Source organism: Chlorocebus sabaeus, chromosome 20, assembly GCF_047675955.1.
Source record: "Chlorocebus sabaeus isolate Y175 chromosome 20, mChlSab1.0.hap1, whole genome shotgun sequence".
In the NCBI taxonomy this organism is placed as follows: Eukaryota; Metazoa; Chordata; class Mammalia; order Primates; family Cercopithecidae; genus Chlorocebus; species Chlorocebus sabaeus.
This window is the reverse complement of record NC_132923.1, coordinates 82,105,483-82,120,786: the sequence shown is the minus strand read 5'-3', so window position 1 is coordinate 82,120,786 and position 15,304 is coordinate 82,105,483. Positions and strand designations below refer to the sequence as shown.

Below are 15,304 nucleotides of genomic sequence, written 5' to 3'. Positions count from 1 at the left end.
GGCCCGGCAGAAGGGTGCTCCATGCTCACTGTCTTCAGGGAGCTCATGATCTGATGGGCAGAGGGGACTGTGGTCAGATGGTGAGCTCGTAGGCAGCAGAGGTCAGTCTGGCTGACCTCAGCCTCCCAGCCCAGGAAATGCTCCCATGTCTTCTTTGAATGAGTAAAACAAGGCAGTGAGTGATCCACACCTTCGGGTGGTTGTTTGAGAGCCAAAGAACTGTGCAGAGCTTTACAAATGGGGTGTGCTTCAATAAGGACAGTTGATGTCATTCATAGAAACCAAGAAGGTCAGTCGGGAAGGTTAGGGCCCAGCTGGCACATCCCAGTCTCCTACTTGGAAGAATTAAACCCTTTCTGGCTGTACTCCCCACCAGGGTTTTTTTTTCTTGGGTCCACTAAACAGTCAGACTCACAAGGCTACCAGGGGTCTCACCTGACATCCGTCACTCAGGATATAGGACAGGGCAGGGTCAGGAGCTCCTCTTTGTGGGGGTCCTTGCAGCAGCCCCCACAGCAGGCCAGACAGAGGCATCCAGGGCACAACATTTAAGGAGATAGGCTCAGGTGCCAAGTCTGCACTTGTGTGAGCCGGAGAATGAGGGCTTCCTTAAAGGTGGCACCCTGGATGCCTCACTTTCCTTGCCCTAGTCTTGGCCCTGAGTCTAGGAGCTGGTCTCTTGGGCCTCCCAGGTGAAAGCTCAGGTGTGATGAAAAGAGACCCATAGGGTGGATATGGGAGCTGCCCTGGCTTAAATGGCACAGGCCTCACAGGGACCACTATCTTTTACAATATCTTGGCTTTGCTTCCAGGGTCCCCACAGGGACAAACCCAGTTACAAGGGTAACTGCATCCTGGGAAGCTCAATGCTATAGTGTCCCCATCAGTTTTTATAGTTAATTATTGTTCCTCCCAGTCCAGATGTAATTTACCAGTGGAGTCATTATTACCATAAGTAATGTTGCCTAGCAACATAGTTGATATACTATATCAGGTTTCCAGGGGAACAGAGCTAGAAAGTGAATGGAGGGTTGAAACACTCTCATAGAAGGGGAAAGGTTTTTGTTAACCCTTTAGCACACTGGCCTCCAGTGTTTTCAACACCCCATGATAGGAGTTTGGTTGGGTGCAGATGCTTTTCCTTGCCTGGTGTACTGCCTTTTAAGGGATGGGAGCAGAGGCTTCCCGATATTATATGACAAGTTCACGATCCTAGCCCCAGGCTGCTCAGCTGCCTCCATTCTTGCTCCTTGGTTAGAGGAATGAGCACAGGCTTTGAAGACATCCGACCTGGCCACATCTTGACTCTGCAGCTGTGTAATCTTGGACTGGTAATTTCACCTCTCTGAGCCTCAATTCCTCATTTGTAAAAAGGGAATAACAACACTCACATTAGGGTTATTGTGAGAATTCAGTGATCTTGAGTGTCTTGAATTCTTGTTCATATCTGTATTCCGCAAGATTTGCCTAGGGCCTGGTGCACAGTAAATGCTTAGCAAATGTCTGCTGAAGTAATGCATTGCATGTGAGACATTTGGCATGATACCTGGGAAATAGGGTTTCTTTGTTTTTTGTTTTGAGACGGAGTCTCGCTCTGTTGCCCAGGCTGGAGTGCAGTGGCATGATCTCGGCTCACTGCAAGCTCCGCCTCCCGGGTTCACGGCATTCTCCTGCCTCAGCCTCCCGAGTAGCTGGGACTACAGGCGTCCGCCGCCACACCCAGCTAATTTTTTGTATTTTTAGTAGAGACGGGGTTTCACCATGTTAGCCAGGATGGTCTCGATCTCCTGACCTTGTGATCCGCCCGCCTCGGCCTCCCAAAGTGCTGGGATTACAGGCGTGAGCCACTGCGCCCGGCCTTTTTTTTTTTTTTTTTTTTTTTTTTTAAGACGGAGTTTTGCTCTTGTCTCCCAGGCTGGAGTGCACTGGCGCAATCTCAGTTCACTGCAACCTCTGTCTCCCGAGTCCAAGCTCTTTTACTGCCTTAGCTTCCCGACTAGCTGTGATTACAGGCATGCACCACCATGCTCAGCTAACTTTTTTTGTATTATTAGTAGAGACGGGGTTTCACCATGTTGGCCAGGCTGGTCTCGAACTCCTGACCTCAGGTGATCCACCCACTTTGGCCTCCCAAAGTTCTGGGATTACAGGCCTGAGCCACCGTGCCCGGCCAGGACATAAGGTTTCTCATCCTTCTAGACCCTGACTTTTTGGGAGTGTGTTCTGGACTATTCCTTGCAAGTGTGCCCATGGATGCCATTTCATTGGCATCTTACCTTCCCCCTCCTGAAACCATTTGGAGGCTGGGTGAGCCCCACTGCCTTGGCCACCACTAATTGCCCCCATCCCTGACCTCTCAGCAATGGGGCAGAGATGTGGAGGCAGCTGATACTGCGCAAGCCCAGCTGTGATGTCCGAGACCTCCTGGATCTGCTCCTGGGCAGCCTGAAGGAGAAGCCTGTCACCAAGGAGGGCCAGGCTTCCATCATGCCCCTGGCGGTGAGTGCCCAGTCGGCCAGCCCCTATCACTGCCTGTCCTGCCCTTCCTCTCTCCTTCCCTCCTGCTGAGCTCAGCACACCTGGCCTCCAGTACCGCACTCTGCCAGTAACTAGTTGTGTGGTCTTGGGCAGGTCTCTGGCTCTGGCTCTTGTTTGTGGTTCACTGGGGACAATAACAGTAGTGTTATCTATGGTGACAGCAGCAGCCTGAGATAGGGGAAGAAGAGTGACTTGGAGTCACAGACAGTCTAAATCCTGGTTCTGGCTGGGCATGGTGGCTCATGCCTGTAATCCCAGCACTTTGGGAGATGGAGGCAGAGGATCACTTGAGGCCAGGAGTTTGAGGCCAGCCTGGGCACTATAGCAAGATCCCTTCTCTCTATATATATATTTTTAAATCCTACATTACCATTTTGTGGCCTAGGTAAGTCACTTCAACCTCTGTGAGGCTCAGTTTCTACATATGTGAATAGAAATAATATATTTCTCATTTGGCGGCTGTGAAGATTATGAGATAACACATTAATTCATTTAGGTGACACACAATGTTTAAGCACTTCTTGCTGCCACACTCCAAGCTTGATGCCGGGAACACAGAGGGAAAGGCAACTCTGACTCAGGAAGCCAGCTGGGCTGAAGAGATGGATTTCCCTCTGCCTCTATCACCACCCTGGTCCATGCCAGTTGGGTAACACCCCTGCTCACCTTCCTGATTCTGCTCCTGCCCCTCCAATCTGTACTGCAGCCAAAAAGTCTTTGAGAAATGCACATCTCCTTTTCTCAGCCCCCTTGATGGCTTTTCATTGTCCCCAAGAGTGACACAGTGCTCCTACCTATGGCGAAGGCCCTGCATCCCTGGCCGGCTTCCCCACCCTCCATGGTCCTCTTGTTTGCTTTGCTCCAGCCCCTGGGTCTTTGTCAGAACTTCATCCAACCATGCTATCTGGTCACAGGGCCTTTCACATGCTGTTTCCTCTACCTAGAATGCTCTCCACCAAGCTAGCTTCTGCTCATCCTTCGGCTCTTAACTCCAGCATCACTTCCTCAGGGAAGCCCTCCCCGATCTCCCTGACCTGGTCAAATCTGTACATATTGTATTTTGCTTCACATATTTTGTATGAAAAGAGTTTACACCAGTTGTCATTTGACAACACTGCAGGGGATCCTTTGGTTACTCTGTGAGATGCATGAAGACAGTGCTGTCCCGCTGTGCTCACCACGATATCCCCAGCATCTTGCATACACCTGGCGCATAGTAAGCACTCAGAAATGTTTTTGTTGGGCTGATTTATTTATTCAACAAATGTTTAGTGAATACCTCCTATACTATGTGCCAAGCACACTTGTAGGTTCTGGGGATTCAGCAGCGAGACATTCTGGTGAAGGGAAGCAAATAAAGATACAGTAGATGAAGGAGAGGGTAGTATTATCCCATTACAGAGGAGGATGCTCCTGCTTACAGACATTCCATGTCACCCCCAGGTCACCTAGCTAGCAGTGGTGGTGCTAGGACTCAAACCCAGCAGATCTTCTGCTTCCAAATCCTGTGCTTCACTCCCATATCTATCTGCCTTTGTCCTCCAGCACTGAGTTCTGTGCATCAGGCGCCAGCACTCCTTCCCTTGTAATTTGGGCATTCATCTTCTTCTACAATTGGTATATGTTAGTGTATTCTTTAGTCACTCATTTGTACTTCTTGTCCAGCAAGCATAGTTTAAGCGTGGATACAGCCTGAACTCATTCTTATCTTACGGCCCTGATAAATCATTTGAGCAAGATAGAGCCAAAAACAGAGCCCTATGACACATCACTAGAGACTTTTCCCTTACACCACAGACTGTGTTCTTTGGATGTAATCATTAGCTTTGGGCTGCTGAAAAAGTACAAGGGCTTTGATTTCAAGAGACTTGTCTTAGCTCTGCCACTGCCTCACTATATAACCATGGTCAATCACTTCCCCTCTCTAGCCTTGGTGCTTACATCTGTAAAACGGGCTGTGATAACTCCTGCTTTGTCTATCTTACCTGTTGAGAAAGGGGAGATAGTGTGTGCGGAAGAACTTCTTAAGCTGTAAAGCGCAAATTAACTGCCATTTATTGTTCTCATCCAGCCCATGTTAGGTCACTTTTCTCCAAGGGAACGTGTCAGGGGTTCTTCCACTTTGCAGTTAAATGCTTTCCTCTTGGCCCAGATGCATGGAATCTTTTTTTTTTTTTTTTTTTTTTTTGAGACTGAGTCTTGCTCTATCACCCACGTTGTTGGAGTGCAGTGGCACGATCTTGGCTCACTGCAACCCTTCCACCTCCCAAGTTCAAGTGATTCTCGTGCCTCAGTCGAGACTACAGGCGAGTAGCTGGGACTACAGGCACCTGCCACCACACCTGGCTAATTTTTGTATTTTTAGTAGATATGGGGTTTTCCCATGTTGGCCAGGCTGGTCTCAAACTCCTAACCTCAAGTGATCTGCCCGCCTTGGCCTCCCAAAGTGCTGAGATTACAGGCATGAGCCACTGTGCCTGGCCTGCATGGAGTCCTAATGGCACAGCTCAAACCATTGATGTATAAAGCATGCTTTCCTTCGCCCTCTCATTCAGGCTCTAACACTCCTGTGGGACTGGATGGATGATGATCAGTGACGCCACTTTTCAGAGTTCTGAGGCCCAGAGGTGCCAGGGAGTGGCACAGCCAGAATGAGTCATGAGTCTTGTGATACCAGCCCGTCATCCGCTCCCCACCCCCTAGTATTGCCCTTCTGCCAGTTAGAGAGGACTTGGTGGGCCAAGTATGAGGGTGGGCCCAGGCCAGGTCCAGAGCTGGACTGGCAGGTGGAGAAGTTGCCCCAGGTCACCCGTCCTTGGGGGTAGAGCTGGCACTTGAGCCAGGCTCTTGCTGAAGGCCTGGTGTTGTTTTTCTTGGCTGCTGGCCTCATGGGGATGGGAGTGAGGACAGCCTAGTTTAATAGCCCGGGGTGAAGAGGCCAGCCTGGTGCCCCTTACATTATGTGTGCCTGTGTTGTGAGTGAGGAAGAGGCACAGCATGCTATAGTTGGTATCAGAAAACCTGGGTTCAAGTTCCAGCTCTGCCCCAAGGGGCTGGTGACCTTGAGCTAGCAGCCTCACCCCTCTGAGTCTGTCTCCTCACCTGCAAAGTGGGATCAAGACTCTTTACCTCTCAGGAGGTAGAAGCGATTCTTCCACCATGATTCTTCCAAGGCTGCATAAACATGAAAGCCCTAGACCAAAACTAAGGGGTGAACTGTTGTCCTTGCTCTGGGACAGGGCCTACCCAGAGAGTCAGAGGTCTGGGTCTGTGGGGTGGGGAATCCTAGCTTCCCCAGGCTGGGCCAGAGGACAGCAAAGACCCAGATCCTACCTCCCAGAGAGGCAGTCCAGGCCCCAGCCAGGAGTGCTGGGAAGATGGGCCACAGCATCCCAGCCCCCTCTCCTCTGCCCCATAGGCAGCCAGCGGCCTGTGCGAGCTCCTGTCCGTCAATAGCTGCATGGGCCGTGTGAGGCGCATCTACCCGCAGCTGCTCCTGGCCCTGCTTATTCAGGTCCATTACCACATTGGCCTCAACCTGCCTGGCTACGTGGCTTTTCCCAAGGACACCAAGAAGGGCGCACAGCCCTCTGCCTTCGTACCTGTGCGGTATGCTCTGCCGTCTCTCTTGACCCTGCTGTCCCCGGCGGTGGGAAGGGCCATCCAGCCAGAGCCTCCAAAAGTCTCCAGGCAATCAATCAATAGAAATTAGCTTTGGGACTAGAAGAGAAAACAGAAGCACACTTTTATTAGAGCCAATAATTCATTCAGCAACTGTTTTTGAGCACCTGCTCTGTGCATTACACACTGTGTTTAGTCTAGATCACAGGAAAGAATCAGCCTTCCCCAAGGAGTTCACTCTTTTTCTTCCTTCCCCTCTAGAGATATTACTTGTATTAGGTTTGTATCCAAGGCCCAAATACTTTGTTTTTTATTATTAATTGGAGTAGATAATATAGGCACATGGGTAAAATACTCAAAAGACATTAAAAGGAAGCTTCCTTCCCTGTCCTTACCCCAGTTACATTCCCAAAGACAACCAGGTTCTTCATGCCCCAGAGGAGGATTATGCAGGGATAAACACATTTGCTCATATTCTGTACTTTTACACCAATGGCAGCACGTCACATTTTTTGCCTTCTTTGCATACTATGTCTTGGAGACCATTGTATTGTAGAGCTGTCTCCTTATTTATTTATTTGAGATGGAGTCTCACTCTGTGGCTCAGACTGGAGTGCATTGGCGGGATCTCAGCTCACCTCCGTCTCCTGGGTTCAAGCAATTCTCCTACCTCAGCCTCCCGAGTAGCTGGGATTATCAGTGTCTGCCACCATGCCCAGCTAATTGTTTTCATTTTTAGTAGAGACAGGGTTTCACCACGTTGGCCAGACTGGTCTTGAACTCCTGACCTCAGGTGATCCACCCGCCTTGGCCTCCCAAAGTGTTGGGATTATAGGCGTGAGCCACTGCACCCGGCCAAGCTGTCTACTTATTTTTAACAGCTGCATAGTATCTCTACGTATAGGATCCCAGTGCACCGTAATTTATTTAACCAGGCTTCTCTAGATTTCAGTGATTTCCAGCCTTTGGCAATTACAAGGCTGCAGTGAGTTTGCTTGTTTATATGTCTTTATGTGTACGTGCGATTGCATATGTAGGACAATTCCTGAAAGTAGAATGGGCACATCGAAGGGCTTCTGCATTGCATATTAAGGTGATAGAAAAAGCTCCTGACCATTGCATGATAAAGGATAAAATGGAGTGACTCCTAAAACATCCAGTTTGCCAAATTGCCTCTCACAGAGGACACTGCCACCGGCAGTGCATGAGTATCTATTTCCCCACACCCTCGCCAACACAATGTGTTATAAAACATTTTTATCTTTGCCAATATTAGAGTTAAAAAATGGAATTTTGCTGTAGTTTTAGTATGTGTTTCTCTTATCATGAATGACATTGAGTTTGCTTTTTTCTTTTCTTTTTTTTTTTTTTGAGACAGGGTCTCATCTGTTGCCCAGGCTGGAGTGCAATGGTGCAAACATGGCTCACTGCAGCCTTGACCTCCCAGGCTCAAGCAATCCTCCCACTTGAGCCTGACTTCACTGTTTGAAGTCAGGAGTTCAAGACCAGCCTGGCCAATATGGTGAAATCCCGTCTCTACTAAAAATACAAAAATTAGCTGGGTGTGGTGGTGGGCGCCTATAATCTCAGGTGCTCAGGAGGCTGAGGCAGGAGAATCACTTGAACCTGAGAGGTAGAGGTTGCAGTGAGCCAAGATCGCACCAGTGCACTCCAGCCTGGGCGTCACAGCGAGATTCCGTCACATCGTTTGTAGAGATGGGGGTCTTGCCATATTGCCCAGGCTGGTCTCAAACTCCTAGGCTCAAGTGATCCTCCAACCTTGGCCTCCCGAAGTGCTAGGATTATAGGTGTAAGCCACCATGTCCAGGCCAGAAATGTTTAATTTTCATGTAGCCATTTATCAGTTTTTACTTCTGTGACTCCTATTGTGTGTTATGCACAGAAAGGTGCATTTAGAGAGGCAGAGGGCAAGCAGTTGTATAGTGGACTTGTGTCTGAAGGTCTTGGATTCAAATCCTGGCTTCATCACCTAGAACGTTGTATTTTGGGTAAATGAATTTTATCTCTTGGCAGTTGGTTTCCTTGCCTATGAAATGGATAAATGATTCCTGCCCCACTGGTGTGCTGTGAGGACCAGATAGGGTTGCATCCCAGCAAGACACCATTTGCTAGCAGTGCGGCCAGTTCCCATTCCCCTCCTGCTCATGCTTGTAGATGCTGCCCCGAGAGCATCGCCCAGAAAGCTGACGGGCTCTAGGGAAAAAAGGAGGCTCTGGAGGGGGAGGGGGAACACATATGGGAAACAGTTCTTGACCTTGGAGTGATGAAAGGTGTGACCTGCCAATGTAGAGGCTGTGGCTCAACTGAGGACATCAAGGAGAAGCTGGAGGAGTGCCCGAGTATCACCTTACCTCAGCATCTCAGAAGCAGCCTGAGAGGCAGAAAAAGCAGAGGCAGGCATGTGCCAGGCTGAAGGGGGGCCAGAAAAGCCATGAGATGTAGTGGTCTAAATGGTGGCCCCCAAAAGACATGTCTGTCCAGAACCTATGAAGGTGACCTTATTTGGAAAAAGGGTATTTGCAGATATAATTAAGGATCTCAAGATGAGGTCCTCCTGGATTAACCATGTGGGCACTGCATCCAATGCCAAGTGGCCTTATAAGGAGAAGAGAGGCCCAGACAAAGGGGAGAAGGCTGATGAAGACAGAGAGTGAGTGATGTGGTCACAAGCCAAGGAGTGCTGGGAGCCACCAGAAGCCAGAAGAGGCAAGGAAGGATTCTCCCCTGGGCTCTTCAGAGGACTGTGGCCCTGCTGACACCTTGATTTTGGATATCTGGTCTCTAGAACTGCGAAAGAATTTGTTTCTGTTGTTTTGAGCCACCCAGGTTGTGGTGATTTGTACAGGAAATGAATCCTCTGGGGTATGGCACCGGAGCAAATTGTGGGTGCTCCAGACTGCAGTGATGAGGTGGAATAGCTCCACGGAACGTCAGCACACAAGGTGGTCACATCTTCCCTAGAGGAGAGGCAGGCTCTGGTAATGAGTGCAACAATTACCCCTGCAAACAGCTTGGGTTTGAAGGAGGAGGAGGGAGTGGCCTGAGAGCTTGTCTTGTGAAGCCCAGTTTCTGTGCCTTCCAGGAAGGTGAAACTTTCAGCAGCCCTGGGCTTTAAAGCAGCTCCAGCTGGGTGCAGTGGCCCACGCCTGTAACCCTAGCACTCTGGGAGGCTAAGGTAGGAGAATTGCTTGAGGCCAGGAGTTTGAGACCAGCCTAGGCAACATGGCGAAAACCCATCACTCCAAAAAAATAGAAAATTAGCCAGGTGTGTGGTCCCAGCTACTCGGAAGAATAAAGCAGGAGGTTCGCATGAGTCCAAGAGGTCAAGGCTGCAGTAAACCATGTTCATGCCACTATACTCCAGCCTGGGTGACAGAGCGAGACCCTATCTTAAAAAAAAAAAGCAACTCCATGTCAAATCAATCATTAGCTCTGGTGTCCCAGTGCAGGGACAGAGAGTGAATATTTCAAGGTGTCCCTTGCTCCACTTTGCTGAGAACACCTTTTAGAAGGGTGAAACTTGCAAAGTGAGTGTTTGGGGACACAAAAGCCACCCCATCACCCATAGCACAGCCCTCCTCCCAAGAGTTTCCACTCTATTTTTCCACCAAGCAGCATGGGCGCCCTCTGGGCTGTCGCAGGTATAACTTTGGGAATGGGGTGAGAAGGGAGGGAAGTGAGGCCCGGGACCACCTTGGGGTCAGGGTGGGAGGGAGGGGGAGGGGAAACCCAGGATCATTTTTGTGAAAATATGGAGCCTGATTGGGGGAGTGAGGTGAAGTGACAGAGAGGATCAACTACGAATGATGCAGTTCTGAGTTCAGAAGTTTTGGCCCAAATACATATTCGTCACACAACAAAAGAGGACAGGGAGGGCTGGCCAAGCCATGGCTACCTAGAACCTCTAAGTCAGGTCATTCCCTTCTGAGCTCCGGAGCTCAATCTGTGCCCAAGCCAGTTTGTAAGAAGGTGTCCAAAACGATGACCCTGGAGACAGGGACACACAGGGAGGGGAGGGTGGTCCAGTCACCGGAGGAACATATGCAGGAGGCTCATTCTGTTTTAGGTGAAGGTGCTAGTGCCAGAACTCGAAGAGAACAACCTTTCTTCAGACAAAAACCTGTACATCTCAGCTTAGCCATTCAGCCAGCACTTGCAGAGGGAAGAGAATGGTGATGGGGGAACTGGACAACGCTTGGAGCCTGCCTGTCTTTCTCCCTCCCTTTTGTTTGTGACTCTGAATGCTGAAGGCATTGCCAGTGGGTACTATCATTGAGAGCACACATTTCAAACAATAAGCACAGAAGCTGAATGATTCCAAAATTCTGGCCTCAGGAGAAGCTTTTATTTTCACACTGGATCAATATTCATTACAACAGCAAAAACATGAAAATGAAGGGCAAATTTCTGAGGACTACCTGATTACTTAAGTCCTTTCTTTGGAATCATGAGAGCCATCAGCTCTCAGTATCATCTGAGGTATGTCCACAAAGCGCACCATAAACTCTTTCAGCAAATGTTTAGGTTTCCGGAAAACTTTGTTTAAATGTCAGCGGTGTTCTATACCGTGTCAGTTTTTATTTTAATAAAAGTGTATGTAGGCCAGGCACGGTGGCTCACGCCTCTAATCCTAGCACTTTGGGAGGCCGAGGTGGGCAGATCACTTGAGATCAGGAGTTCAAGACCAGCCTAGCCAACATGGGGAATCCCCATCTCTACTAAAAATACAAAAATTAGCTGAGTGTGGTGGCGCAGGCCTGTAATCCCAGCTACTCAGGAGCCCCAGCCTGGTCAGTTGGCGGGTCATAAAAGCTCCCCAAGGGCTGCTGCTGGGCATCCAGTTTGAGAATCACTCCTTAAGTGTCCTGAGTTGGAGAGGGACTCGGCCCAGTTAGGAGACTGTGAGCGAGCAGAGAAGCTGCCTGCCCAGCGCATGGCTGATGCGGGAAGGGTGAGAGAGAGGCTGGTCCCAGAGGTAAAAGCACAGCCTTCATAGGGAGGTGGACTTTGCTTCTGTTTCCTCTCTTGTTCTAAAAGCTAATGATTATTTGTAAAAAGTCACGCTTTGTGGATACACTGAATAAATACCCCTACCTAACATGGTGAAGAGAAGTTTGTCAGGCCAGATGGCAGGAACGGTCGGGGTGGGGGGAGGCTCGGCCTGCTAGAGCCCGGATAGGCATGAGGTCTCAATTGCCTTGTCTTGGCAGCTGGGTGGTGAAAGTGGTGAAAACCCTGCTGCTGAGGATGGGCTGCTCTTATGAGACCACCTTTCTGGAAGACCAGCGTGGCTGGGAGCTCATGGAGCAGGCGGAGAGCCACCACCGCGGAGTGGCCCTGCTGGCAAGGTGAGTCCCAGGACCACCTTCGGGTTGGGGTGGGAGGGAGAAAGAGGGAGACCTCAGGATCTTCAGGCGGACTTGGGTTTGCATCTCTCTCTGGGCAAGACCCTTTCCTCAGTCTATCACCTCTTCGCCACAGCGGAGAGGGTGCTGTCTTCCTCAGCAGGTGGACAATACAAATGTTAAAGATGGCACTCACTCTTCAGAGGTTGCTGGCCATTGTGGAGCGCTTAGACTATCCACAAAGCACCTTTCCTTCGTGCATTATGAATTTAGTTCCCATGCCAATACAGAAACGGTGGTATAACCGAGTTGTTGAGGTGTGGCCTTGCAGATGGCCTGACTGCATCTGAACCCCAGCTTGCCACTTGCCACCTGTGTGACCCGGGACAAGTTCCTTCCCTCTGAGTCTCCACTCTCCCTCATTAGCATGAAAATAATAGTCAGACCCACCTCTGAGGGTTGGGGAGAGGATTAATTAAAGTACTTTGAACAGCCCCTGGCATATGGTAAGAGCTCCACACAGGCTAATTTTTACTACAGTTATAGTCACTGGTGGGGCAGGGGTGATCAATACATATTTTGCACAGGAACATGCCAAGTCTGGAGAGGAATTGTCATGTGCCCAAAGTCACACAGACAGGAAGTGGCAGAGCTGAGAAGTGACCTGCTGACCAAAGCTCTTCCCTAGGCCACGCACAACTTCCCATGGGGTCAAGAGAGAACACCTTGATTCCAACGCTGTGGCTCCTGTAGGAGAGCCTGCATCTTAGCCCTGCACCCTGAGTGCTCCTGGTGGTGCTTTCCCCAGGATCTCAGGACACAATCACATTTGTTGAGCACTTACTATGCTTTAGGCACCATGCAGAGAGCTGTCACATGGATGATCCCATTTAATCCTCACCATGACCGATGAAGTAGCATATTTATTTATTTATTTTGAGACAGAGTCTTGCACTGTCACCCAGGCTGGAGTGCAGTGGCGCGATCTCTGCTCATTGCAACCTCTGCCTCCTGTGTTCAAGCGATTCTCCTGCCTCAGCCTCCAGAGTAGCTGGGATTACAGGCATGCGCCACCATGCTGGGCTAATTTTTGTATTTTTAGTAGAGATGGGGTTTCACTGTGTTGGCCAGGCTGTTCTCAAACTCCTGAAATCAGGTGGTCTGTCCGCCTTGGCCTCCCAAAATGTTGGGATTAGAGGCGTGAGCCACGGCCCTCAGTGAAAGAGCACTATTATTATCTCAGCATTATACATGAGGAAATGGAAGCCCAGAGAAGTTAAGCATCTTTCCCCAAGTGACACACCTAGTGCTGGGGCCAGGATGTGAACCCAGCTGTCTCATTCCAGACTCCAGGCATGGTTGCCAGACTGCACTACATTCACTGATATGGAGCGTAACGCAGTGCTCCTCAGACTTAAGTGTGCAATGGAATCACCTGCCGGGCCTGTTAAAACACTGGTTGCTGTGCCCCTGCCCTAAGAGTTCCTGCTTAGTGGATCTGGAATGGTGCACTTCTTTTTTGAGATGGAGTCTTACTCTGTTGCCCAGGCCAGAGTGCAGTGGCACGATGTCGGCTCACTGCAACCTCTGCCTCTGGTGTTTTAAGTGATTCTCCTGCCTCAACCTCCCAAGTAGCTAGGATTTCAGGCATGCGCCACCACACCCAGCCAATTTGTTTTGTATTTTTAGTAGAGACGGGGTTTTACCATGTTGACCAGGCTGGTCTTGAACACCTGACCTCAAATGATCTGCCCGTCTCAGCCTCCCAAAGTGGTCAGACCTGAGCCACCGCGCCTGGCCTGGGATGGTTCACTTCTAACAAGCTTCCAGCTGGTGCTGATGCTCTGGTTGGGTGGGAGTGGCACTTAGAGGACCACTGGCTTAGTAGAATGAACCAGGCAGCTGGAACGTGAGCTCTCCGTTGGGGCTCCAGCTCTGCCATTTTCTAGCTCTGTGACCGTGGGCAGTTCACACTTAGAGCCTCTGTTTCCTCACCTATGAAATGGGGATAATAACAGTAACCTGCTTCAAAGGATCAGATGGAGTAACAATGTGAAAGCGTGTGCCTGCTGCCTGGTGCTTGGTGAGTGGGCCTTCACACCCTCTCCTTCCTCTCTCTGCTGCCTCACGTGGTCCTGTGCAGCTGAGGGTCTTCAGCCTGCCTCTCTTATTGATTTGTGCTGTGCCCTCAGGCAAGTCTCTTTCCCCTTCTGGGCTTCAGTTTCTTCATCTGGTAAATGAAGCAGTGAAACCAGATGGCCTCTGAGATCCCACCCAGGTGGAAAATCCTGGGAATGCAGGAATCCAGGTGATCCTGGCTTACCCAGGATTTCCAGTGTCACAAGCAAATTCCCCCCACAGGTCCCCCTGGGGCTGGAGACCTAAGGGGACTGCTCCTCCTCCCCATCCCCAGGGCCATGGTGCACTACTCCTGCCAGGAGCTGTGCCGCATCCTCTACCTGCTCATCCCGCTCCTGGAGCGAGGCGACGAGAAGCACAAGATCACAGCCACCGCCTTCTTCGTGGAGGTACCAACAGGGGCAGCTGGTACACAGCGGGAGCTCCTCCCGGGTCTCGGTTCATGTCACTGGTCATTTCTCCTTTGTAAACAGTACTTTATAGTTTACAAAGCCTTCCCATGGGCGTGATTTCTCTTGACTATGATGACCTTGTTAGTCTCCTTCCCTCCTCTCCCTGTCTCTCCACCCTTTACCCCATTCCACTCTTAACCAGACTCCCCTAGTGCCCAGGAAACCAACAACCTTTGCTGGGCACCTCTGTGTGTCAGGCACCAGACATATAAAGGTGAATTTGACTCTACCCTGCCCTCAAGGAATTTTTGGTGTGGCAGAGGACACAGAGGACACCCCAGTTATAACATGGGAGTGATGCCAGCAAGTGACTTGGGCTATGATGGGGTCATCCAGGCTGTGGTAGGGAAATAAGTGACTTGAGGGAGGGAGGCATCAGGGAAGGAGGGTTTCCTGGAGGAGGTGACATTTAAGCTGAGTGTGTGTTGGAGAGGTGCTGGGGAGAGGTGAGTCAGGAGAAGTTGGTAGGGACAGACCTGGAAGAGAGGGACTTGCTAACAATAATAGCTAATATTTATTGAGCACTTACTGTCTTCCAAGCATGTTCTAAGAGCTTTACACACATTGATTCATTTGGTCTCACACTAATCTTATGACTCAGATACTATTTTATGCCCCATTTTAGAGAAAAAAAAAAACGTGAGGCATCAATTTAAGAAACTTTCCCAAGACCAGACAGCTTGTAAGTGGCAGATCCAGGATTCAAATCCAGACATTCGGGCTCTAAAACCCTCCCCTTTCCTTTTAGTTTTTAAAAAAACGTGGTAAAATATACGTAACATAAAATTTGCCATTTTAACCGTTTTAGGTGTACAGTTCAATAACATTAATATATTCATATTGTTATGCAACCATCACTACTGTTCATCTCCAGAACTTTCGTATCTTTCACTACTGAAACTCGACACCCACTAAATGCAAACTCCCCGTTCCACCTCCCCCAGCCCCTAGTAACCTCTATTCTACTCTCTATCTCTATGACTTTGCCTCTTCTAGGTATCTTATGTAAGTGGAATCATACAATATTTGTCCTTTTGTGCCTAAACATAATGTCTTCAAGATTTATCTATATTGTTGCATGCGTCAGAATTTCCTTACTTTTTTTTTTTTTTTTGAGATGGAGTCTTGCTCTGTTGCCCAAGCTGGAACTTTTTTTTTTTTTTTTTGAGATGGAGTCTTGCTCTGTTG

At 49.6% G+C, this 15,304-nt stretch overlaps 1 protein-coding gene across 7 annotated transcripts in view; it reads left to right on the top strand.

Annotated features, from left to right (window-relative positions):
* Nucleotides 1-15,304, top strand: part of MROH7 (maestro heat like repeat family member 7) — a 62,034-nt gene that overhangs the window by 33,069 nt on the left and 13,661 nt on the right. For 6 of the 7 annotated variants that reach the window (XM_007978635.3, XM_007978633.3, XM_007978639.3 and 3 more), the window contains 4 exons: nucleotides 2,361-2,499; nucleotides 5,957-6,147; nucleotides 11,391-11,528; nucleotides 13,939-14,053. In XM_007978635.3, the coding sequence (XP_007976826.2) occupies nucleotides 2,361-2,499; nucleotides 5,957-6,147; nucleotides 11,391-11,528; nucleotides 13,939-14,053 (583 nt within the window). The remainder of the gene's footprint in view (nucleotides 1-2,360; nucleotides 2,500-5,956; nucleotides 6,148-11,390; nucleotides 11,529-13,938; nucleotides 14,054-15,304) is intronic. The other variant, XM_007978640.3, reaches the window with a different exon arrangement.